General features: G+C 33.2%; 1 protein-coding gene and 1 long non-coding RNA gene across 2 annotated transcripts in view; both read right to left on the reverse strand.

The window, feature by feature from the left end:
• Window positions 1–26,711, reverse strand: part of REDIC1 (regulator of DNA class I crossover intermediates 1) — an 85,599-nt gene extending 58,888 nt beyond the window's left edge. Inside the window, 5 exon segments of the mRNA XM_082419254.1 lie at window positions 8,590–8,705; window positions 15,343–15,391; window positions 15,800–15,932; window positions 20,169–20,307; window positions 24,748–26,711. Coding sequence (XP_082275380.1) covers window positions 8,590–8,705; window positions 15,343–15,391; window positions 15,800–15,932; window positions 20,169–20,307; window positions 24,748–24,813 — 503 coding nt within the window. The 5' untranslated portion in view covers window positions 24,814–26,711.
• The window catches only part of LOC309640502, an 875,392-nt gene that overhangs the window by 614,978 nt on the left and 232,517 nt on the right, over window positions 1–27,897 (reverse strand). The window lies entirely within an intron of this gene.

Genomic DNA, 27,897 nt, shown 5'->3' on the forward strand with positions numbered 1-27,897 from the left:
GGAGAAAGCAAAAAATGATCCAGAAATTTCATGGAGAAATCTAGAAAACAAATAGGCTTTCATAAACTCTCAGCCATCCCTGGTGGTCTGGAAAGCTGCAAACATGTATAAGGCTGTGAGCACATACAGGAGAGAGCAATCAGAAAAAATATGTAAAAAATATTTGAAAAATTAATGACTGAATTTTTTCCAAATTTTGTAAAAACAGTAAGAAGTCCACAGATCCAAGACGCTCAACACAGTCCAAACACAAGAAATAGAAAACAAACATCTTAATCCTAATGGAGAGAAATCCACCGTAAAAAATCTGTGGTAGAGAATCCACGATAAAAGAATCTTAAAAACAAAGAAAATTATATATTATATATACACAGATATTAAGATAAGAATGACAGCAAACTTCTAGTTGGAAACAATGCCACTCAAAGACATTTTTCAAAATGTCTTTGAAAAATAACACTCATCCTGGCTGAATGTGAGGTATCCACTCATACCTGGCTGAATGTAAGGTCTTATGCCCAGGAGGAAGTCTTATTAGCTCAAGGTGTTTAAACACAACCTCCAACTAATCATTGGTTGACCTCTAAGCACTGCTTTACAGCTTTTAATGTCTATATTAAAAGAGAAGAAAAATATCAAATCAATAAGTTAAGCATACACCTTAAGAAACTAGGAAAAAAAGGAGGCCAAACTAAATCCAAAGTAAGTAGAAAAAGAAAATCATAAACAATAGGGCAGAAATCAATGGAATAGAAAAAAAATAGAGAAAATTGATGAAACTCAAAACTTAGCAAATAAAATTAGCAGATCTTTAGTTATACTGACCAAGAAAAAAAGTAGAAAAGACACAGATCTGGAATTAAACAGGTTAAACAAGGATATCAACACTTACCTTATAGAAATTAAAAGGACTTCAAGGGAATACTATGCACAACTTTATGCAAACAAATTATACAACTTAGATGAAATGGATAAATTCCTATAAAAACGCACATTAACACAAAGTACTCAAGAAGAAATTTAAAAATCTGATTAGACCTATAACAACTAAAAATAAAAAGAATTATTAGTTAAAAGTCTTCCCACTAAGAAAAGCCAAGGTGCAAAAATACTTAAAGAAGAAATAACCAATCCTCCACAAATTCTTCCATTAAATAGAGGAGGAAACGCTTTCCAACTTGTTCTATGAAGCCAGGAGTATTACTCTGTTACCAAAGCCAGACAAAGACATCACAAGAAAAGAAAAATTCAGACCAATATTTCTCATGAGTATAGATGTAAAAATCATTAAAAAATTAGCAAAATAAATCCAGCATTTTATGAAATGGGTTATGTAACATGATTAAGCAGCCTTTACCGCAGGAAGGCAAGGTGGTTTAACATTTGAAAATAAGGTAATATATTATATATATTAATAGAATAAAGAAAAAAAACTACATGATAATCTCAAGGGACACAGAATGAGCATTTGACAAAAATCCATGATAAAAACTTTCAATAAACTAGGAATAGAGGGCAACCTGACAAAGGGCACTTACAAAAAAACCTAAAGCTAATATCATTCTTAATAATGAAAGGTTAAATGCTTTTTCCCTAAGACTCAGAACAATGTAAACACGCCCACTCTTGCCACTGCTATTCAGCACTGTATTAGAGGTTCAAGTCACTGCAGTCAGGCAACAAAGCAAAAGGCATTCAGATTGAAAGGGGAAAGGTAAAAATATCTATATTTATAGACAGCATAATCCAATATGGTGAAAATCCTAAAGAACTCATAAAACTACTAGTAGAACTAATAATACGGCAAGGTCAAAGGATACAATTTCAATATACAAAATTGTATAACTATATACAAGCAATGAATAATCCAAAAATAATATTAACAAAATAATTGCAAAGATATTGGCCTGTAATTTTCTTTTTGGTAGTGTCTTTTTCTGGTTTTGGTATCAGAGTGATGGTGATGGCTTCACAGAATGTCTTTGGGAGTGTTCCTTCCTCTTCAATCTTTTGGAAGAGTTTGAGAAGGATCAGTACAAGTTCTTCTTTGTATGTTTGGTAGAATTCACCTGTGAAGCCATCTGGTCCTGGACTTATGTTTGAATGGAGTTGTTTTTTGTTTTTGTTTTTTTTATTACAGATTCTGTTTCATTTCTAGTGATCGGTCTGTTCAAGTTATCTATTTCTTCTTGACTCAGTCTTGGCAAGCTGTATGTTTCTAGAAAGTTGTCCATTTCTTCTAGGTTGTCAAATTTGTTGGCATATAATTGTTCATAGTAATCTCTTATGGATTTTTGTATTTCTGTGGTATCAGTTATGATTTCTCCTTTCATTTCTTATTTTCTTTATTTGGGTCTTCTCTCTTTTCTTTGTGAGCCTGGCCAGAGGTTTGTCAATTTTGTTTACCCTTTCAAAGAAGCAACTCTTGGTTATACTGATTTTTTTCTATTGTTTTTAATCTCTATTTTATTTATTTCCTCTCTGATTTTTATTATCTGCTTCATTCTGCTAACTTTAGGTTTTGTTTGTTTTTCTTTTTCTAATCCTTTTAGGTGGTGGGTTAGGTTGTTTATTTGACATTTGTCTTGTTTCTTAAAGAAGACCTGTACTGCTATGGAACTTCCCTTTAAGAACTGCTTTTACTGCATCCCATACATTTTGTTTGGTTGTGTTTTCATTGTCATTTGCCTCAAGGCATTTTAAAATTTCTTCCTGATTTCATCGTTGACCCATTGGTTTTTTAGTAAAAAGAAAATTACAGGCCAATATCTTTGATGACTATAGATGCAAAAATTTTCAACAAAACATTAGCAAACCAAATCCAACAACACATAAAAAAGATCATACACCATGACCTAGTTGGATTCATCCCAGGGTCACAAGGATGGTTCAACATATGCAAATTAATCAATGTGATACACCACGTCAACCAAAGAAAAGATAAAAACCACATGATCATCTCAATAGATTCAGAAAAAGCATCTGATAAAATTCAACATCCATTAATGATAAAAACCCTTATGAAAGTGGGTATAGAAGGAACATATCTCAACATAATAAAATAGTTTTATGACAAACCCACAGCCAATATAATACTCAATGGTGAAAAGCTGAAAGCCTTCCCGCTAAAATCTGGAACAAGACAAGGATGCCCACACTCATCACTTCTCTTCAACGTAGTATTGGAAGTCCTAGCCACAGCAATCAGATAAGAAAAAGAAATAAAAGGTATTCAAATTGGTAGGGAAGAGGTAAAATTGTCATTATATGCAGATGACATGATATTATATATAGAAAACCCTAAAGACTCCATACAAAAACTACTAGAATTGATAAATAAATTCAGCAAGGTAGCAGGATACAAGATTAACATACAGAAATCAGTTGGATTTCTTTATACTAACAATGAAATATCAGAAAGAGAATGTAAAAAAATCAATACCTTTTAAAATCACATCAAAAAAAAAAAAAAAAACAACTTAGGAATCAACCTCACCAAGGAGGTGAAAGACATATGTTGAGAACCACAAAACATTAATAAAGGAAATCTTGAAAGTAATGCAAAGAAATGGAAAGATATCCCATGTTCTTGGAATGGAAGAATTAATACTGTTAAAATGGCCACACTACCCAAAGCAATCTACAGATTTAATGTGACCCCTATCAAATTACCCATGACATTTTTCACAGAACTAGAACAAATAATCCTAAAATTTATATGGAACCATGGGAGACCCAGAATTGCCCAAACAATCCTGAGGAAAATGAACAGAGCAGGAGGCATGACCCTCCCAGACTTCAGACAATACTACAAAGCTACAGTAATCAAAACAGTGTGGTATTGGCACAAAAACAGACATACGGATCAATGGAACAGAATAGAGAACCCAGAAATAAACCCACATGCTTATGGACAATTAATCTTTGACAAAGGAGGCAAGAATACACAATAAAAGACAGTCTTTTCAGCAAGTGGTATTGGGAAATTTGGACATCTGCATGTAAATAAATGAAGTTAGAACACACCTTCACACCATACACAAAAATAAACTCAAAATGGCTTAAAGACTTAAATATAAGACAAGACACTGTAAAACTCCTAGTAGAGAACATAGTTAAAACATTCTCTGACAAAAATTGTACCAGCGTTTTCTTAGGTCAGTCTCCCAAGGCAATAGAAATAAAAGCAAAAATAAACAAATGGGACCTAATCAAACTTGTAAGCTTTTGCACAGCAAAGGAAACCATAAGCAAAATGAAAAGACAACCTATGGATTAGGAGAAAATACTTGCAAATGATACAATGGACAAGGGCTTAATTTCCAAAATATACAAACAGCTCCTACAATTCAGTAACAAAAAAAAAATAACCCAATCAAAAAATGGGCAGAAGACCTAAATAGACAATTCTCCAAAGAAGACATACATATGGCCGATAGGCACATGAAAATATGCTCAAAATTGCTAATTCTTAGCGAAATGCAAATCAAAACTACAATGAAGTATAACCTCACACCAGTCAGAATGGCCATCATTAAAAAGGCTACAAATAAATGCTGGAGAGGTTGTGGAGAAAAGGGAACCCTCCTACGCTTTTGGTAGGAATGCAATTTGGTACAGCCACTCTGGAAGACAGTATGGAGGTTCCTCAAAAAACCTAAAAATAGAGTTGCCATATGATCCAGCAATCCCACTCCTGGGCATATACCCAGAAAAAAATATAATTCAAAAAGATACCTGCACCCCTATATTCATAGCAGCACTATTTACAATAGCCAAGACATGGAAACAACCTAAATGCCCATTGATGGATGAATGGATTAAGATATATATATATAATGGAATATCAGTCAGCCATAAAAAAGAATAAAATAATGCCACTTGCAGCAACATGGATGGACCTAGAGATTATCACACTAAGCGAAGTAAGTCAGAAAGAGAGAGACATACCATATGATATCACTTATATGTGGAATCTAAAATATGACACAAATGAACATATCTATGAAACAGAAACAGACTCACAGACATAGAGAACAGATTTGTGGTTGCCAAGGGGGTGCTGGGGGGGAGGGAAGGATTGGGAGTTTGGGATTAGTAGATGCAAACTATTATATATAGGATGGATAAACAACAAGGTCCTACTGTACAGAACAGGGAACTATATTCAATATCCTGTGATAAACCATAATGGAAAAGAATATGAAAAAGAATATATATGTATGTGTGTGTGTGTATATATATATATACATATATATGTTTGTGTGTGTATAACCGAGTCACTTTGCTGTACAGCAGAAATTAACACAGTATAAATCAACTATACTTCAATAAAACTTAAAAAAAGAAAATAATTCCAATCACAACAGCATAAAAAGAATTAAATATGTAGGAATAAATTTAACAATATAACCATGAGGCTTATACACTGAAAACTACTGTAAATTACTGAGAAAAATTAAAGAAGATTAAATACAATGGAATATTATTCAGCCATAAAAAGAAAATCCTTCTATTTGTGATAACATGAAAGAACACGGAGGATATTTTGCTAAGTGAAAAGTCAGACACAGAAAGACAAACACTGTATGATCTTACTTATATGTAGAATCTAAAAAGCCAAACTCAAAAATGCAGAGAGTAGAATGGTGGTTGCCAGGGGCTGAGAAGTGGGAGAAATGGGAAATATTGGTCAAAGGGTACAAATTTCTAGTTATAAGATGAATAAGTTCTGGGGATCTAGTGTACAGCATGGTGACTACAGTTCTTAATACTATATTTACACTGGAAATTTGTTAACAGAGTAGATCTTAAGTGGTCTTACCACACATACAATAATGGTAACTATGTGAGGTGATGGATGTGTTAATTAGCTTGATTGTGGTAATCATTTCAAAATGTGTATGTATATTAAATCATCACAGTGAACATTTTAAATATATACAATTTTTATTTGTCAGTTATATGTCATTAAAGCTGGAGAGAAAGAAAACCACACTTCAAACACACTGGAAGGTTCTCTCATGTCCCTCCAAGTCCATACCTCTGAAAAGTAACCACCATTCTGATTACTGTTGCTACACATTATTTTAGCCTGTCTTTGAGCTTCACTTAAATTGAATTATACAATGGTTCTCTTTTTGTGTTGAGATTTATTCATGTTCTTGCTTGCTATTACATATTGTAGCAGTCCATTCTTTTTCTTTTCCGTGTACTATTCCATTATATGAATATTATATAATATTCTATTCTTAATGGACTTCTGGGTTAGTTCAAGTTTGGGGCTATTAAGAATAAAGCTGCTATGACATACAAGAAAATCGATTAGGAGAAACATTTCATGCTCATGGATTGGAAGAATCACTTTGTTAAAATTGTTAAATTTTATTGTTAAAATGTTAAAATTTCTCCCATATTGATCTATAGATTCAACACAATCCCTATAAAAATCCAATTAAACTTTTTTTCCCCAGAAACGGACTGGTTGATCCTAAAACTTATATGAAAATGCAAAGAGCTAAGACAAGCTAAAACATTTTTGAAAAAGAAGAACAAATTGGAGGACTAATACAAGTCCCAATTTCAAAACTTATACTAAAGCTTTAGTATACAGTGTGACAAACAAAGATAGACATGATTGATAAATAAAACAGAATTGAGATTACAGGGGAAAAAACCATATTTTTGGTCAATTAATGTTCAACAAAAGTCTCAAAGCACTCAGTGGGGAAAAGTTTTTCTTCTCTTTCCACAAATGCAAATGATGAAATTAGATCCTTACCTCACACCATACATAAAAATTAACTCAACAATATTAGATTGAAAACTACAAGACAGAAGAAAACATAAGAGACAATCTTCCTGGCCTTGTCTTAGGCAAAGATTTGTTAACTTTGCCACCATATGCATGATTCATAAATAAAAATATTAATAAATTTGATTTCATCAAAATTAAAACCTTCATAAAAAAGTTTGGTGTCAAAAAGACACTATTAAGAAAATGAAAAGGGTAAGCATTTTACCAAAGATACATAAATGGCTAGTAAGCACATGAAAAGATGCCAACATCATTAGTCATTAGGGAAATGCAAAATTAAAACCCCAATGAGACACCACTACATGTTGACTAGAATTTAAAAATTCTAAATTTAAAGTGTAAATTTAAAAAAACTGATTGTACCAAGTGTTGTCAAGTATGTGTTGCAAATGGAACTCTCACTCATTGCTCATGGGAATGTAAAAATGACACAGATCACTTGGGAAAACAGTTTGTCAGTTTCTTGAAAAGTTAAACATACACCTACCATATGACCCAGCTATTCCACTTGTAGATATTTATCCAAAATAAATGAAAGCATATGTCCAAACAAAGATTTCAGCATCAATGTTCATAGTAGCTTTATTTGGAATTGCCAAAACTGGGAGAAAAACACCCAAATGTCCATCAACAGATGAATAAATTGTGCTATGTCCATACAATGGAATACTACTCAGCAATAAAAAGAAACAGACTTATTGATACATACAATAAACAATATAGATGAATCTCAAAATAATTATGCCGAGTGAAAAAAGCTAAACGAAAAAAAGGGAGAACATATTGTATGATGCCACTTAAAGACTAATCAATAGTGACAGAAAGCAGATCAGCAGTTGTCTTGGAACGGGAGTAAGGGATGTGAAGTGACCAGAAGAAGCGATTACAAAGGTGCCCAAGAAACTACTGGAGATGATAAATAAGTTCATTATTTTTAACACAGGTCAAAACTTACTGAAGTGCACATTTTAGGTAAGTTCACTTTGTTGTACGTTGATTATACATTAATAAAGTTGTAAAAAAAATTTATCTCAGGACAAAGAGAAAACAAAAAGAACTGTTTTGTGGCTATTACAATTCTCCAGGCAAGAAGCAGTGGTTGCTTAGACTGGGATGGAACCCTTTGAGATGAAAATGTAAGTATATAATTTTAAAGTTTATTAGAATACAGAAATGACAATACTTTGTTGGTGAAATGTATATTGGAAGGTGAAGAAAAGGAAGGAATCAAGGACAATTTTTATTTTGGCTTAAGCAGCTGAGTGAATAGTGTTGCCGTTTACTAACATGAAGAAGACTGGGGTAGGATTACAGAGTCAAGGTTTCTCACCACAATTACCAAGAGTAATTCAAACTGGTTTGACAAGTTCAATGGATTTAAAACAAATAACTAGGGTTTATACACAGACATCTAGAAAATAAAAATAAGACACTGATCAACTATCATAAATATGAAAAAGAAATTAATATGATTATGACACAGCAAAAGAAACTAGTAATTCATGGAGATTATAAAACAGGTACAAAACACCTTGGCCCCAAATATGTTTTAAAATAAATAAATGAAAGGTAAATGTGCACATTAGAAAATAATTACTTACAAGTGTTTTAGTGAAATGCTACATTTTACTGATAGTGTTTTTTTTTCTAGAAGTAATATTTAGGTCTGCTTACATTTCTAACAAAAAATATTTGTATCTATTAAAAGTCAAATTAATAATTCAAGGAAAGAATGCTACAGGTTCTTTATTATGTTCAACATCTTTGCTTACCTGTTTAATCTTTCAAGTAATGGTCCAAATTGTGCTATTTCATATGATGGACTGAAAGTATCTTGACTTTCATTTAATTTAGAAACCAAGGAATTAGAATAATCAACACTACTGAGCTGCAAAAAGAAAGGAAGAGCCTGCCAAAGTGGTAAATGTACATATATACAAGTTAAATTATTTATCACAATGCCATTTAAGTGAACATAGATATACAAAAATGTATTATTTTAGTCTAAAAGAAAGTAATTGTGTCTTAATTGAAAACAAAATAAATACTGTTATAACAATGAAAGCAATATCAGTATTTGAGTAATTATTGAAATAACAGGGTTGATACTATGGTGAGCTAAACATTTTCTCAGAGATTAAAAAAAAAGATTAAAAAAATACCCAGTACACCAGGGTATTGAGTAAATAAAAGTTAAATTTCTCTGACAAAAAATACATGATCTCTCCCAAGAAAACAGCTGTACTTATCTCAGTTTTTCCATTTACTGAGTAATTTTAGACTGCTACTTTAATATTTCCAAATACCAATATCATTGAATACAAAATGGGGAAAGTGTTGGAAGACTGTTGTGAAAAGCAGTTGAGATAATCCATTTATTAATGTGGAAAGTACCATATAAATATAAGATATTGTATTGGCTCAGCACTAATCTATCCAGCAATAATAGTTTATATCTGTAGTATATATTTATCTACAAGTCATCAAACATAGAAATGACAAGTCCAAAGACAATCAGTGACAGAAATAGGAAAAAAAGAGGGGGAGACAAAAAGAGATACTGAAAGTCTTAAAAAAAAAAAGGTCTGAAGTGAGGGAGAGCTGAAAATAAAGTCTAATAATACATCTCACATCTCAGCCTCAGAGAGACAGTGTCAGAGGTGCAGAGACAAAGGTGCATCCCTTGAAGTGAGAAACAAATAAACAAATCAAAAGAGAAGGGTATATTATATATGGGCTCAAATACTACTTCTCTAGGGAAGTGAGAAGTGAGCCCCAGACCACTTTTTCTTCTAACATGTTTTTTTCAACTCATTTTCTTTTGTATCATATAATTTCATTTTAATTCTTCTCACTTTTCTTGAAATCCCTCCAAATAAACTATTAAATACTTCATTAAAAGGTCACAATGTGACAATATGCCCTGGACAGGGACATTAAACTCTCTTTTTCTCTTCTGTCCTATTAAGAATAACATTATTTACCCCTCTGGAGATAATCACTAACCTGCAGTCTATAAGTAGGAGATTACAGAGCATTTCATTCTCTAGCCTATAAACTATTTAACAGAATAAGGATGAGTTATAAGCTGATCTAGGATGCAAGTTTTAGTCTTGTAAAATACAAACTGAATGGGTAATTGGATGTTTTTCACTGCATCTTTCAAAAATTATTGGGTCCTCAAATTAATAAGGCTAACACATATCACTGAAACATAATACTTCATTTTCTCTTTTCTGAAAAACAGAAAACATACTTTAATAAAATTGAATCATGTTATATATTATATGTAACTATAATATAGCATGATATATAACTATAATTTATAAATTTATAATTATAAATTAATTTAAAAATAATAAATACATAAATATGGCATAAAACTACTGCATGCTAAAAATGGGAGAAATTCAAAACTAAATATTCCTGTTAATAAGACAGTGTTTATATAATCATTTTCCTATCATTATACATTAGTAATCTTTAATAATTTTATTTTTAAACTCTATATAAATTTAATAAAAAATCATTTCTTGGTATGTTCTATGGCAGATATATTTCAGAATTTTAAATTTTGGACATTTTCATATTTTTACTTTAGAGCACACAATGATTGAACAATATTTTAGCACTATACATCTCTATATAAATATATTTGTATAATTATAATTGAAGTGCATATAACCAGTTGTCATCTGACAAATTGTAAAAAGAATCAAGCCATCACAACTCATACTTTAACAGGCTACTATGATATCACTGAGATTATGTACTGCTATTCACAAGAGCCTTTCCATAACATGTCTACCGGGCCACCATGACATCACCAACTAGCTATTTACTGTGATTACAATCATACTACTATATAACACACTGAACGATTTTCAATTTCACTATCAATTTTATAAAAAATGATTTTTTTCAAAGATTTTTAAAGAACACTCCAGTTTTTGGATTCATAATCTTCTACAGTGCAGAGAATTAAGTTTTTGACCTTTGAGGAACTATTACACTTAATTTATATCTTATTTTAGCTATATCTATAGCAATTCACAACTAATATTTTTAAATCTATAAAAAGAGAAAAGAATATATCATAAAAATATAATAATATCAAAATGCTAAGAACTCGTGATCCAAAGATACCTGTTCATTCTGCTTCTCTTCATATGCAACTTTCTGAAGACTAGGTGCTATTCTGGGAATGAAATTTAGTTCTGTAATATTTCTATTGGAAGATAATTCAGCTGAAAAAGATGGTGGAGTGAAACTGCAGTTTTCTGTTCTGTTGAATTGAGGTTCAAGCATTCTATATGAGTCCATGACTTGTGATGACTATATGAAAGAAGATACAATCATTTGATTTGTCAAAATGTAAAAACCAGAGAAGATAAAAGTGAAAATAGAAGTGCAAAAAGGTCATGGGTTGCAGAAAAAGTCCCAAGGAAAGGCAAGCCCATCAGTAATGGACAAGACTTATTAAGACAAGAGAGGTTATCAACTAAGATTATACTTAAGAGTTCCTTTTCATTTGCCTTTATCACACTTGGTCCCCTCCATCCTCAAGCCCCATTCTCCTACATGCCATCTCCTAAAGACGGGAAACCTGAGTTTCATTAACCCACATTACAGGTGAAAAGATTTCCAAGAGATTTTAGTATCACTGTTGTTACCTTTCTCTAGTATAACTTTAGCAATTCAAAGGAAAAAAAGGGTAATAATATAGCCTTAGACCTTAATATTTCAAGCTTTAATCACAATCTGTGCATTTTCTAATTGATTAAAATTTTATTTGCTAAAAGTAGTTCTAAGAGGGAAGTGTATAGTGATACAAGCTTACTTCAGAAAACAAGAAAAACCTCAAACAACCTAACCTTACACCTGAAGCAACTACAGAGCGAAGAACAAACAAAACCCAAAGTTAGTAGAAGGAAAAAAAATCATAAAGATCAGAGCAGAAATAAATGGGATAGAGACCAAGAAAACAATAGAAAAGATCAATGGAATTAAAAGTTGGTCCTTTGAAAAGCTAAACAAAATTGATAAACCTTTAGCCAGACTCATAAAGAAAAAGGGGAGAGCACCCAAAGCAATAAAATGAGCAATGAAAAAGAAGTTACAACCAACACCACAGAAATACAAAGGACCAAAAGAGACTGCTACAAACAACTATATGCCAAGAAAATGGACAACCTAGAAGGAATGTACAAATTCTTAGACAGATACAATCTCCCAAGACTGAACCAAGAAGAAATAGAAAATATGACAGACCAATCATAAGTACTGAAATTGAATCTGTGATTTAAAAACTCCCAACAAACAAAAGTCCAGGACCAGATGACTTAACAGGAGAATTTTGCCAAATATTTAGAGAAGAGTTAACATCTACCCTTCCGAAACCATTCCAAAAAATTGCAGAGAAAGGAACACTTTGAACTCATTCTATGAGGCCACCATCACCCTGATACAGAAACCAAAGATACCTCCAAAAAAGAAAATTACAGGCCAATATCACTGATGAACTTGGATACAAAAATCCTCAACAAAATATTGGCAAATCGAATCCAACAACACATTAAAAGGATCATACACTATGATCAAGCGGGATTTATACCAGGGATGCAAGGATTTTTCAATATCCACAAATTAATCAGCGTGATACACCACATTAACAAACTGAAGAATAAAAACCATATGATCATCTCAACAAATACAGAAAAAGCTTTTGATAAAATTCAACAACCCTTTATGATAAAAACTCTCCAAAAAGTGGTCATAGAGGGAACATACCTCAACATAATAATGGCCATATATGACAAACCCACAGATAACATCATACTCAACAGTGAAAAGCTGAAAGCATTTCCTCTAAGATCAGGAACAAGACAAGAATGTCCACTCTTGTGGACACAGTTTCTGTCTTTTTTTTAAAGTTCCAAACATATGCTATATCATATGATATTTATTCAACACAGTTTTAGAAGTCCTAGCCATGGCAATCATAGAAGAAAAAGAAATAAAAGGAATCCAAACTGGAAAACAGGAAGTAAAACTGTCACTGCACATGACATGACACTATACATAGAAAATTCTAAAGATGCTACCAGAAAACTACTAGAGCTCATCAGTGAATTCGGTAAAGCTGCAGGATACAAAATTAATACATAGAAATCTGTTCCATTTCTATATGCTAACAATGAAAGATCAGAAAGAGAAATTAAGGAAACAATCCCATTTACCATCGCATCACAAAGATTAAAATATCTAGGAATAAACTGACCTAAGGAGGCAAAAGACCTGTACCTGAAAACTATAAGACACTGATGAAAGAAACTGAAGGTGACACAAACAGTTGGAAAGATACACCGTGTTCCTGGATTGGAAGAATTAATGTTGTTAAAATGACTGCACTGTCCAAGGCAATCTACAGATTCAATGTCATCCCTACCAAATTACCAATGGAATTTTTCACAGAATTAGAACAAAATTTTTAAAATCTGTATGGAAACACAAAAGACCCCAAACTGCCAAAGCAATCTTGAGAAAGAAAAACAGAGCTGGAGTAATCAGGCTCCCTGACTTCAGACTACAAAGCTACAGTAATCAAAACATATGATACTGGCACAAAAACAGACATATAGATCAATGGAACAGGATAGAAAGCTCAGGCACCTATGGCTAATTAATCTATGACAAAGGGAGAAAAGACAGTCTCTTCAATAAGTGGTGCTGGGGAACCTGGATAGCTACATGTAAAAGAATTAAATTAGAACATTCTCTAATACAATGTAAAAAATAAACTCAAAATGGATTAAAGACCTAAATGTAAGATTGGATACTATAAAACTCCTAGAGGAAAACATAGGCAGAACACTCTTTGACATAAATCACAGTGATATCTTTTTGGATCCATCTCTTGGAATAATGGAAATAAAAACAAAAATAAACAAATGGGATCTAATTAAACTTAAACGCTTTTGCAGCAAAGGAAACCATAAAAAAATCAAAAGACAACCTACAGAATGGGAGAAAATATTTGCAAGTGATGCGACTGACAAGGGATTAATTTCCAAAATATACGAACAGCTCATACAGCTCAATAGCAAAAAAACAAATAACCTATCAAAAACTTGGTAGTAGATCTAAATAGACATTTCTCCAAAGAAGACATACAGGTAGACAAAAGACACATGAAAAGATGCTCAACATTGCTAATTATTTGAGAAATGAAAATCAAAACTACAATGAGGCATCACCCCAACACTGGTCAGAATGGCCATTAAAAAGTCTACAAACAATAAATACTGGAGAGGGTGTGGAGAAAAGGGAACCCTTCTACACACTGTTGGTGGGAATGTAAATTGGTACAGCCACTTTGGAGAACAGTATGAAGGTTCCTTAAAAACTAAAAATAGAGCTACCATATGATCCTGCAATCCTACTCCTGGGCATGTATCTGGGGAAAACCATAATTCGAAAAGCTACATGCACCCAAACGTTCTTTGCAGCACTATTTACAATAGCTAAGATGTGGAAGCAACCTAAACGTCTACCAATAGATGAATGGATAAAGAAGATGTGGTTTATAGTTACAATGGAATATTACTCAGCCATAAAAAAGAATGAAATAATGTCTTTTGCAGCAACATGGATAGACCTAGAGATTACCAGACTAAGTGAAGTCAGACAGAGAGAGACAAATATCATAAGATATAGCTTATGTGTGGAATTAAAAAAAAAAGACACAAATGAACTTATCTACAAAACAGAAATAGGCCCACAGACATAGAAAACAAACTTACAGTTACCAAAGTGGAAAGGGAGGGGGGGATAAATTAAGAAGTTGGAATTAATGTATAAACACTAGTATATACAGAATGGATAATCAACAAGTCCTACTGTATAGCACAGAAAAATACACTCAATATTTTGTAATAACCTATGAGGGAAAAGAATCTGAAAGAGAATATATATATATACACATATATACATATATATATATAACTGAATCACTGTGCTGTACACCTGAAACTAACATGACATGCAAATCAACTATACTTCAATTTAAAAAAATAAAAATGTTTAAATTAAAAATAATTTATTTGCTAAAAAATAATCATTTGCAATACTTTAAAAAATAACCTTAGGAACAATGTGAATATTGAAAATCACAATTTGATGTAAAATAAAATAATCTGATCACTATGTTTGAAGAGATGAATTGCTCGATGATCACATGAACCCAAAGTAGGAATCTCCAAATGAATTATCCTTTGTAGTTTGTCAGTAACAAGCAGAATCAAATGTTATGCACACGTAGGCCTAGTCTACCTTACCAGAACTCCAAATTGTTTCTCATAAGCAATCAGTTAAAATATTCTTAAGGTATAGGTTCCTTACATTAAAAACTTTTAAAAGAATAATTTTAAGGACTATAATTTTCTCCAGTATTTGAAAAATTTATATCATTTAGTGGCATGTCACAATTGTCAAAATAATTAATAAAATTAAAAAAAAAACCTCACCTGAACTGGATCAAATTCTTCCTTGCTGCTTAGTCTTTGAGAGTATATACTAACAAAAATAAAATTTTAAGGTTAAAAATATAGCTGGCAATAAAATTGACCATCTTTTTATATCTACTTAAAATTCATACGGTTCTACACAAATACTTGAAAACATATGGAATTCTTAGTAACTCTCTTCATTCCAGGGTCATAATATTACTGAGTTTTCTAAAAATTATATTATTATAAGAGAGACATTTTTATGATAAAGAAAGTGAAACTGTGTACAAAAAACTTAGCGTGGACATTTGGTCATTTGATAAAGGTCTTAATAGTTTAATAATATTATAACAGCTGAACAAATAAAAACTGAAGCTTAGAAGGATAAATCCTTTGTACATTTTCCAATGAATAAAAGAGTGTTGATAATAATCCATTTAAATACCTAATAATATACAACTTAGCTAAAACCTACTTGTTTTCTACATCATCAATGCAGAGGTTAGACGGTACACAGTGAGGCGACATTGGAAGTTCTATATCATGCTTTCTTAGAGGCATTTTTATGTCTCTATTCATATTCACGTGGATTGGTTTTCTCACAGTTTCTATAATGAAAAAAATTACAATTACAATTTATAAAAAATTATAAGAATAATAAAATCTTTTAAAAGCATTGTTTGATATACTATGTTCATTAAATAAATGTACATTTTAGAAATTTACTGAAACCACCTACATTCTATTGATATATATGCTAGAAGTCATTACAATACTATCATAGTAAGTCAAATCATCTCTTTTTCTTCATCATCTTATATATTCCTCCTGAAAGGGGCTCTACTTATTCACTTCTATTTTTTTCTTCCTCCAAGACTTCCCTGACCCCCAGACTATATCAGATGTTGTCTGATACATTCCCATAGCACTATATAAGTCCTCTATTATAGCACTTACCATAGTTTGTAGTACTTGATTAACTCTATTTCTCTCACTAGATTTTTAAACTTTATAGAGCAGAATCCTTGTCTCTCTTTATAGAAGAAGTCTCTATTTTGTCCGTTCAGTACTTTTGACAACTCTTTTTTTCTGTGAAATGCTTTTACACATGCACCAACTATGTAGTTCTAGTGGAGACTTTCTATGTTATAAAACCCTGCCTTTCTGGAAAAAATAATGGGTACCCATCTGACCCAAGAAGAATTAATAATTGTTCCCTCTGGTTATAAGTAATTGTTGCATGGCAGTGTGGATGGGACGGGAGCCTGGGGGAGAATGGATATATGTATATGTAGGTTTGAGTCGCTTTGCTGTGCACCTGAAACTATCACAACATTGTTAATTGGCTATACTCCAGTATAAAATAAAAAGTTTAAAAAATAAGTAATTGTTCCAGTGCTGGGCCCTGGCACCAGTAGGGCAAGGCAACATCCCTCCAGTGGAATTTTTTAAAGTTCAGAACCAGAGAAACAAACCTCAGTATTTCCCTGGTAGCAAAACTAGGAGAGATGAGCAATATTAGTGTTTTAAGGTAATGTTTTAAGCCTCAATGATTAAGACAGTCTGAGAGAATGAAGCTAATATCTGAAGTGAGAAAGAATCTTGGCTGTATTCAAGTCCCTGATTTAAGCAGTCTCTGAGGCCCAGCTGCACCACAGCCCTTCCTTTTAGTTAAGTGGCTTGGTCCATTCAAGGCTGCTGTAACAGAATACCATAGTCTGGGTGGATTATAAACAACAGTAATTTATTTCTCAGTCTGGAGGCTGCGAAGTCCAAGATCAAGGCACTGGCAGATGTGGTGTCTGGTGAGGGCCTGCTTCCTGTTTCACAGAGAGCCATCTTCTCACTGTGCCTTCAGATGGTAGAAAGGGAGAGAGAGCTCTCTGGGGTCTCTTTAATAAGGGTACAATGCTATCTATGAGGGCTCCATCCTCATGACATTATCACCTCCTAAATGTCCCTCCTGAATCATCACATTAGGTATTAAGATTTCAACATATGAGTTTGGAGGGGGGGTGGACACAAACATTCAGTTCATAACATTAAATAAGTATATATTTTTAAATGTCTGTTGTTTGCAGCCATGAGTCCTCACTAATAAAGTCTTGCTTTTGTAGGAGAGTAAAAATATCTCTATCCTCTACCTTTCTAAACTCCCAGCTGGGGACCCTGTAACAAAACAGGGATTAACAAGAGGAAAGCATACAAACTTATTTAATATAAGTTTTACATAGAAAACTTCAAAAGAAAATGAAGACCCAAAGAAGTGTTTAAACCTGAGCATTTTAATGCTAGGTTTGATGAACAATGGAAAGTCATGAAGAATGTGACAGGACAAAAAAAGGGTATGAGCAAAGTGTAGTAAACTGGGGGAAACAGCAGTCCTGTTCATTTAGATTCCTCTCAGTGCCCCTCTGTCTTGGAGATAAAGATGCTCCTTTCCTCCAGGTATAGGGTACCTCTCACATGAGAATCCTTCCTGCACATGCTGCTTCTCAAATTCCTTCAGCTTAAAATATTCAAAATGCCAAGGTGTCATATTTTGGGGTATCGTGTCCCAACCTTGTCACTTTCTATTCTATTCCCAGCATCCAACACAATACTTATGGTAGGTATTCAGTAAACATATGTTGAATGCATAAGTGAAAAGAAAGTAAGGGAGAAAGAAAATACATAAAGATAAATTCATCATCGGACAGCACATGCAAGAGAACAAAACTGGGACCTTATCTTACACCATACACAAAAATCAACTCAAAATGGATTAAAGCCTTAATTATAAGACCCGAGGGACTTCTCTGGTGTTCCAGTGGTTAAGACTCCGCACTCCCAATGCAGGGGGCAAGGGTTCGATCCCTGGTCTGGGAACTAAGATCCTGCATGCCACATAGTGTGGCCAAAAAAAAAAAAGTAAAAATTATAAGACTCGAAACCATAAACCTCCTAGAAGAAAACATAAAGGGTAAGCTCCTTGACATCCATCTTGGCAATGATTTTTTGGATTTGACACCAAAACAAAAGCAACTAAAGCAAATATAAACAAGTGAGACCACATTAAACTAAAAAGCTGCTGCACAGCAAAAGAAACCATCAACAAAATGAAAAGGCAACCTATGGAATGGGAGAAAATATTTGCAAATCATGTATCTAATAAGGGGTTAATATCCACCATATATAAAGAACTCACATAACTCATTAGCAAAAAAATACACAATCTAATTTTAAAATGGGCAGAGGACCTGAATAGACATTTTCCCAAAGAAGACATACAAATGGCCAACAGGTGCTCAACATCACTAATCATCAGGGAAATGCAAATCAAAACCACAATAAGACATCTTCTCATACCTGTCAGATGGACTATTACCAAAAAGAGAAGAGATAACAAGTGTTAACAAGAATGTGGAGAAAAGGGAACCCTTGTGCACTGTTGGTGGGAATATAAGTTGGTGTGGCCACTATGGAGAACAGAATGGAGGTTCCTCAAAAAATTAAAAGTAGAACTACCACATGATTCAGCAATCCCCCTTCCAGGATATATAGCCAAATGAAATGAAAAAAGGATCTCGAAGACATATCTGCACTCCCATGTTCACTGAAGCATTATTCATAATAGCCAAGATATAGAAACAACCTAAATGTCTGTCAATGGATGAATGGATAAAGAAGATGTGGTACATACATAAAATAAAATATTCTTCAGCCCTGAGAAAGAAGAAAATCCTGCCATTTGTGACAACATGAATGGACCTTGAAGACATTATGCTAAGTGAAATAAGCCAGACAGAGAAAGACAACTATGGCATGGTATCACTTACATGTAGAATCTTAAAAAAAAAAAATGTCAAACTCATAGAAACACAGAGTAGAAAAGTGGTTTCCAGGGGCTGGGGATTGGAAAGTAGGGGAAATAGGGAGAGGTTGGTAAAAGGGCACAAACTTTGAGCTGTATGATGATTAAGGTCTGAAGATCTAGTGTAAAATGTGGTGACTATAGTTGATAACACTGTATTATATGTGAAGAAAATAAAAGGTAAATTCAACAAACAGATTTACAACAAAAGCTTTTATTCCCAAAGTCCATGAATAACGTATTTACTTTTACTACAGTAGAAGTTTTTTACTTGTGTAAAATGCCATCTGTGGAGGGAGAAACAAAAACGGCAGAGAAAGGAAAAGAGGGGATACTAAGAACAGTATGATCAATTTCTATCCATCATTTATGAACTCTCTTATTTCTTTAAGCTCTCATTTTAGCATTTATTTTAAAAATTAAATATCAGACACAAGTTCCCTTCAGAGAGGAAAAAAATACTCTGATTAAACTTTTTATTTACTTAAAGAATCAAAGTACATGCCAAAAGGAACTTTATTTTGAATTATTAGACGACCATAGTTAATACCCCAGGAATGCCTAAGAAATTATTCATATTGCGAGATAGGAAACTGATCATTGAGACGAAAATCCTTTCAGCTCTTCCTTTCAAACAAATTCTCTAAATAGTATAAGATAGTAAATACATTTATTTCCTGCTCTTTAGCTAAACTTTGATAACTATCTGCCTAGACAGAATAATGTAATAACTGAAACAGCTGCACTGTAATAAGTCTAACTATACCTTATAAAATTAATTTTATATAACACTTAACCTAAAAATAAAAGTAAATGGATTAAACAACAGATTTTAAGCAAAAATTAACAAATCTTATTTAACCAGGCAACCAAGTTTTAAAATTAGTTTACTTTCCACATCCTTTGAGTTCTAATATTACACTTATTAGAGAACTAAATCTTATAATCACATCAGAATCAAAACAAAATGGTATTAGAAAAACTTACTTACCAGGTGTTTTCTTCTGGCAAGATATCTGATTTACCATATACAGGTTAAGGAGGTCTAAACTGACAGTAGAATTTTTGACAGGGGATGAAACTCCCAGTAATTCCATTTTTGATTTTAACCTTTTCTTTTCAAAATATTCCTAAAGTAATTATAAATAAAAAGTTATTGCAGCAACTATATGGTTTCAGGCAGAATCAAAAATAATAAAAAGCAATAATACAATCAAATAATTGACTTGATATTTTTATATTCTTGTGACACACACTTTATATGTTTACAAATTAAAATCAATCATGATAACTTGCAGTTTGCCTAAAGAGTCTAAATTTCACAGCCTCTTATAATCTTTCTTTTGTTAAATGTAATACTTTTAAAACAGAACTTTATAAAGCCATTCACAGGTATCAAAAATTATCTGAATGTAGAAAGTTTTTAAAAATCTGATAAAACAAATCTGACAGGCTAAAAATTTGTTTTTCTACAAAGTGTGCTATTCTATAGATATAAAAATCCTTAAAGATATTCTCAGCTGGGTGCCATTAAAAGTCAACTGAGATGAGAAGGGGGGGGGGAAAGCAGCTATGTGAGAAATAATCTGCAGCCAAAGGCAATTTAATTCCCTTTGTTATACCTCCATGACTACATTTTTTTTTTAAACCAGACTTGTACATAATTATCTTTTTTCATCCAGCATTTATTTTCTTCTTGGTTGTTTGAACTTAATTATTCTTCCTTATCTTCATTCTTTTCTTTCAGATTATATCCTTAATTTACCAAGTTCAAAGGCATTTATTTAAAATTTATTTATTGAGCAACTACTATGTACTAACACTATAACAAATTGTGAAAACATCTTCTCTTAAATTAATAATTCATAATACACGGCCATAAACGTTATTATAAATGTGAGATATCAAAAATGAGGAAGGTCCAAGATGGCAAAAAAACTAAAGAGGAAGTATCGCTTTTCCAAGAAATTAAAGCTCTTTCACATTAACCTTTCAGAATACCATTAATTATAATAGACTTTTACACTGTAGACTTAGACTTAAGATTGTAAAAAACTTGTAAGAATTGTAAGAAACTTACCAGTTCTCAAGCAACAAAGTAAATGTCATGTTGTTATGCAAAATTAACAATAGATAAACATATCTGTTTATAATTTGTTTCAGTGATTTGCAATCCCAAATTGGACTTAAATGTCTTAGAAAAGATCACAGTATGGTTCAGCAATGAAATGACAGTACCTTCAGGATGTAAATATTTTTTCCCCTTGAAAAAACTGACTATGGATCTTATAATTGATGATATTTTAGAATTAAGATGTTATTTCTTAAGGCAGTATACTTTGTGATGAATAAGACTATGGTGAGAGAGACAATGACACAAATAATTACAACACAATGTGATAGGAGATGTTATAGGATCTACCCCAAAAGGGTAGTCAACCTATGGGTAGGTGGTGGGAGGTCAGGCAGAGAAGGAGAGGGAAGGTTTCTTATGAAATTATTTCTAAGGTAGATGGATGAGTCAAGAGTAAGCCAGAGTATAGAAATATAAGGTTCTAGGAATAAGGAAGAACAGTACAACGACTATCTACAAAGCAAGTAAGTCTTTATTTCAGGGGACACTGTGCTGAAGAGAATGGATCCTCATACTCTAGATATCATGATAGCCTCTAATCTTTGTGTTCCCAGAAAGAACAAAGGTATGTGACTGATTTACCTGACAAGGTTAGGCTCAATTTTTCTATCAAGTTTCATTTGGTAGAGACAAATAGAAAATAATTAGAAGATAGTTAGAAAACCTCAGGAAATAATCAATTTTTAACTTGATAATAGCCATTTAAAAGAAGCAGCTAGAGAGACAGGAATAGAATCTGGACAACGTGTTGAAGAAAGCAAGGTAAGAGCTTGTTTCGAGATAAAGGGGGTGTGCGGTTCTCCAAATGGAGACTGTCCACTTTATGAAGTGTTGAATGGTTTGTTTATATCTCACACACCTACAAAAAGAAAAGATGGAGGTAATGGCAAACTGCAGGAGATAATGACATACTAAAGTAGGTTGGACTGAAAAACATCCTTGGAATTGAACAACATGAAGTTTAATTTCAGCATTAGCAAGAGCTGTATAGTGGAGTGTACTGAGAAGCAAACAGGAGATAAGAGGGATGGGCCATAGCAGAAAAGGGAAAGGATCCAGAGAGAGCTTTTACTTGTTTCAACAGGAGAGAATTGAGTATGTATGATATCGATGCAAAACCTCCAGTTGACCCAGAATGGCTGAAGATACAAGAAAGGGGTGAAGTAATTGATGCAGTGAGGTCCCTGAGAAAGCAGAAGTAAATGGAATCCAGATCACAGATAGAGAGACCTTGACAAAAGGAAACTACTTTCTTAGTTACAGGAAGGAAAGAGAAGATGGCTGAAGATATAAGATGATTTATAGAACTGGTGATAGAAATTTCAGATAATTCTCATCTGATAGTTTCTATTTCCTTTGAAATATGAGACAAGGTCATCTAATGAGTATGAAGGGATAAAGAACAGGGTTGGGGAAGACAGGCTTGAGGAGACAAAGGAAGGCATGAAATTTTCAAAGAATAAGAAAGTGACATGACTAGAGATCAACACTTTGGGAAAGGGCCGTGAGTCTTTTTCTTTCTTATAAATATTCAAAAGAATGATCCAAATAGAGTTAGATTATTTTTTGAAAAATAGTCTGGGTACAGATTACATTCATAGATTATTTAGTTATTGAGTGCCTATGTTACACACAATTCTAGGCACAGGAGATACAGAATGAATAAAAGTGATAAGATCCCTTTTTTATGAATATATGTTAATAGGGGGTGGGGGAAGAGAACAGAATCAAGAAATATATAAGAAAATACCAGACTTTGAAAAGAGTGATGAATAAGAGAGAGTACTGAAGAGAGAGTAACTGGAGGGTGGGGAGCTATTTAGATGTAGTGATCAGAGAAAGCCAGTCTAAGAGATACTTTAGCTGAGACCCAAGATTGACAAGCCAGACATAAAACTATCTCAAGGGAGAATATTCCAGAGAAAGGGAAGAAGAGTGGCAGAAGGAAGCTCAGTGTGGTTGAAATACAATGAACAATAGGGCGAGTAGTAAAAAATAAGGTCAGAGAAGCAGGCTGGATGCAGAATCTTCAGGTCCTTTTAGATATGTTTAAATCAGATTTATTCTAAAAGCAATGAAAAATAATTGAGGCTTTTAAGCAAGGAAATGATAAATTCTGGTTTGTGTTTTAAAAAGAATCATACTAACTGCTGTGTGAAGAATAGAATACAAAAGAGTAAAAGAAAAAGCAAAAAATTTTTTTGATAAATTCAATGACATTATAAGTAAGAACTTTCCTTCAAAGATATCATTAAGAAAGTAAAAATAAAAGCTATGGAGTACACATATAACTGACAAAGAATTCCTAAATGTATAAAGACACAATAAGAAAAAGACAAAGAACCCAAAGAAAAAAAATTTTAAATACTTGGAAAAGCACCTCATGAAACAGAAAACCTGGAGACACAAGAGGGAAGAGATATGGGGATATATGTATATGTATAGCTGATTCACTCTGTTATAAAACAGAAACTAATACACCATTGTAAAGCAATTAGACTCCAATAAAGATGTTAAAAAAAAACCCCAAAAAACAGAAAACCTGAATGAAAAGATAGGCAGCTTCATTAGTAATCAAGAAAATACAAGTTAAACTTACAATAAGGTATCATTTCACTGAGTTAACAAATATCCTGCTTACATCATAATCACTCCCTTGCTTTTCTTTAAATTTTACCACCTTTGAACATATTTTTACTGTTTTGGAACTTTTTGTAAATGGAATCTCACTGCTTGTATTCTTCTGTGAGTTGCTGCGCTTGCTCAACGTTCTGTTTTTGAGATTCATCTACATTAATTACATTCTGATGATACAGTTCATGGCTATACCATTACCTGGGTAGGCCACAATTTGCTTAACCATTCTACTGCTCCTGAATGTTTGGGTGCTCCCTTTTCTCTCCCCTGTACCCTGTCCTTCTTCTTCCTCTCTTTCTCCTTCTCTCTTTCTTTTTTGTTTGCTACTTAACAACAACGATTCAAACAAGCATGTACATAAAGTACACTTGTGGAAGTTTCTCTGGGATATATACTGCTCAGTTGCAAGGCATATAAATGCTCAACTTTACTATGTAATACAATCAATGTAATAATTTTAAAAAAACACTAAAAAAGGTAGGAAATAGGTTATAAGGTCATTATAGTACTCTGGGCAATAAAAGATAACGATGTGGATCGGGGGCTAACAGTACAGTTAGTGAGAAGTGATCAGACTTGGGATATATTGGAACTAGATGACAACAAGAATCATCATGATCCTTAACTCTCTGCCTGAGCAAAATGGGTAGCTAATTAAGCTATTTACAAGAAGGAAGAAGACTAAAGAAAGATGGTCTTCCAGTTTCACTCAGGTGAATTTATTAACCTTGGAAAATTGCTCCAAAAGATCACTGTTCTCATAAGGCTATGAGACACAATAAAAATATATTTTCTTTACCTTTTGCTTTCTCCTTTCCTGCTTGATCAGAACTCTGGTCCTGAAAAGGGAAGCATGATAAAACATATAATGATTAAAGAAATAGTCTCTAAAACAATTGCCATTTTAGCTGAATTGAAGACTTGGAATTAAAATCTAAAAGTGTAGTGACAACTGTGAAAATGTTCTTAAATTATTTGTAAAGTATATATACTGCTTCACAAAATTTTCCCAGATAGAAAATACAAGAACTAATAAAAAAGACTCTAGACCTATGATGAATAATTAAGCATAAAATAAACCTGTTATAAAAAACAAGATAAGTAGAGAAATAAATGCACTGGAAAGAATGTATCACTGAAACATTCTCATCTGATAGCAATATTCTTGGTCAACACTGCTGTTTTCTTTGCCTTTCTTTGTATTTCAATATTCTACTGAAATCAACATGGAATAGAGAGAAGATCAAAATCTACATAGGATCTAAGGAAATGTTAAGTTTATTATTAGAGCAACTTCAGTTACCTTAATATATCAGCTATGTGTACCTGAAACCTCACAACTTCTTTAAAAAACAGGTATTCATTATGGATGTGCTTCAAACCACATAATCTTTGTGCCAAAAACTGCACTGAATCCCAATGGTAATGCGGTATTTAACAGTTATAAAATATTTGCTCTATTAATAATAGCAGAACGCTATAAAACATTGATAATATAGTCAGATCTACACAATATATCTTTTGGATATACATGAAACTATGCTCTCAAATTCAAGATTTGTGCAAGAATTATAAGTAAAATAACAAAATGTATTTTAGCTATATGCGATTATGTAATAATAACATGAAAATAAAATTGCTAATAATGAGTACCATAAATCTTGTACCATTCTAGATACTCCAGAATCTTTACATGTATAAACTCATTTAATCTTCATAGCAACTCTATAAGGTAAGTTCTATTTTTATCCCCATTTTACTGATGAAGAAACTAAGACACAGAGAAGTTAAGTAATTTGCCCAAGGTCATACTGCTAATAAGTGGTAGAACCAGGATTCAAATCCAAGAAATCTAGCTTTAAAATTTTTAACCAGTGCCTTTTACTGCCTGCCAAGTATACCAACTGTGAATATACAAAGCTGTTCAGTTTTCCAAATGCTTTTCATAAACTACATGAATGACAGTTACTGAATATCCCCAGACTCTGACACTTCATTTTTTTTTAATAAATTTATTTATTTTTGGCTGTGTTGGGTCTTCGTTGCTGTGCGCAGGCTCTTCTCTATTTGCAGTGAGCGGGGGCTACTCTGCGTTGTGGTGCGCAGGGTTCTAATTGCAGTGGCTTTCCTTGCTGCGGAGCATGGGCTCTAGGGCGGGTGGGCTTCAGTAGTTGTGGCACACGGGCTCAGTAGTTGTTGCTCACGGACTCTAGAGCACAGGCTCAGTAGTTGTGGCGTATGGGCTTAGCTACTCTGTTGCATGTGGGATCTTCCTGCACCAGGGATCATACACGTGTCCCCTGCATTGGCAGGTGGATTCTTAACCACTGCACCACCAGGGAAGTCCTCTGCCACTTACTGAACTTGTTCTTTAACATATTTCCCAATAGTATGTCTTAAATTGACTATTTTGAGGTCACTGAACAATAAATCCAATCTATTCTGCTCCATGCAGCATAAGTGTACTGTTGGTATTCAAACTTTACAAAAGAAAAAGGAAACAAATTACACTTCATTAACTCATTAAATGCTAAGGCTAGAGAGGACCTTTGGGATTAGTTTATTCTCCATCATTTAAAAACTTAAAAAACTTTGGCACAGAGAGAAAAGTGACTTTCCAAAGTCAGAAATGTAAGAAGTGATAGAAGCTGCAATAACACTAAACAATCCAGATTATAAAGAGAAAAAAGAAATATCAATTGTATAAGCAGTTCCCACATTATAAAGATCAACAGAATTAGGGATAAGTGAAAGTTTAAATACAGTCTTTTTTTTTTTTTTTAAACATCTTTATTGAAGTATAATTGCCTTACAATGGTGTGTTAGCTTCTGCTTTATAACAAAGTGAATCAGTTATACATATACAATATGTTCCCATTTCTCTTCCCTCTTGCATCTCCCTCCCTCCCACCCTCCCCATTCCACCCCTCTAGGTGGTCACAAAGCACCAAGCTGATCTCCCTGTGCTATGCGGCTGCTTCCCACTAGTTATCTATTTTACATTTGGTAGTGTATATATGTCCATGACACTCTCTTACCCTGTCACATCTCACCTCACCCCCTCCCCATATCCTCAAGTCCATTCTCTAGTAGGTCTGTGTCTTTATTCCGTCTTGCCACTAGGTTCTTCATGGCCTTTTTTTTTTTTTTCCCCTTAGATTCCGTACATATGTGTTAGCATACTGTATTTGTTTTTCTCTTTCTGACTTACTTCACTCTGTATGACAGACTCTAACTCCATCCACCTCATTACAAATACCTCCATTTCATTTCTTTTTATGGCTGAGTAATATTCCATTGTATATATGTGCCACATCTTCTTTATCCATTCATCTGTCGATGGACATTTAGGTTGCTTCCATGTCCTGGCTATTGTAAATAGAGCTGCAATGAACATTTTGGTACATGACTCTTTTTGACCTATGGTTTTCTCAGGGTATATGCCCAGTAGTGGGATTGCTGGGTCGTATGGTAGTTCTATTTGTAGTTTTTTAAGGAACCTCCATACTGTTCTCCATAGTGGCTGTATCAATTTACATTCCCACCAACAGTGCAAGAGGGTTCCCTTTCCTCCACATCCTCTCCAGCATTTATTGTTTCTAGATTTTTTGATGATGGCCATTCTGACTGGTGTGAGATGATATCTCATTTAGTTTTGATTTGCATTTCTCTAATGATTAATGATGTTGAGCATTGTTTCATGTGTCTGTAGGCCATCTGTATATCTTCTTTGGAGAAATGTCTATTTAGGTCTTCCGCCCATTTTTGGATTGGGTTGTTCGTTTTTTTGTTATTGAGCTGCATGAGCTGCTTGTAAATCTTGGAGATTAATCCTTTGTCAGTTGATTCATTTGCAAATATTTTCTCCCATTCTGAGGGTTGTCTTTTTGTCTTGTTTATGGTTTCCTTTGCTGTGCAAAAGCTTTTAAGTTTCATTAGGTCCCATTTG

The sequence above is a fragment of the Balaenoptera physalus genome, assembly GCF_965194825.1.
Source record: "Balaenoptera physalus genome assembly, chromosome: 13".
Lineage (NCBI taxonomy): Eukaryota > Metazoa > Chordata > Mammalia > Artiodactyla > Balaenopteridae > Balaenoptera > Balaenoptera physalus.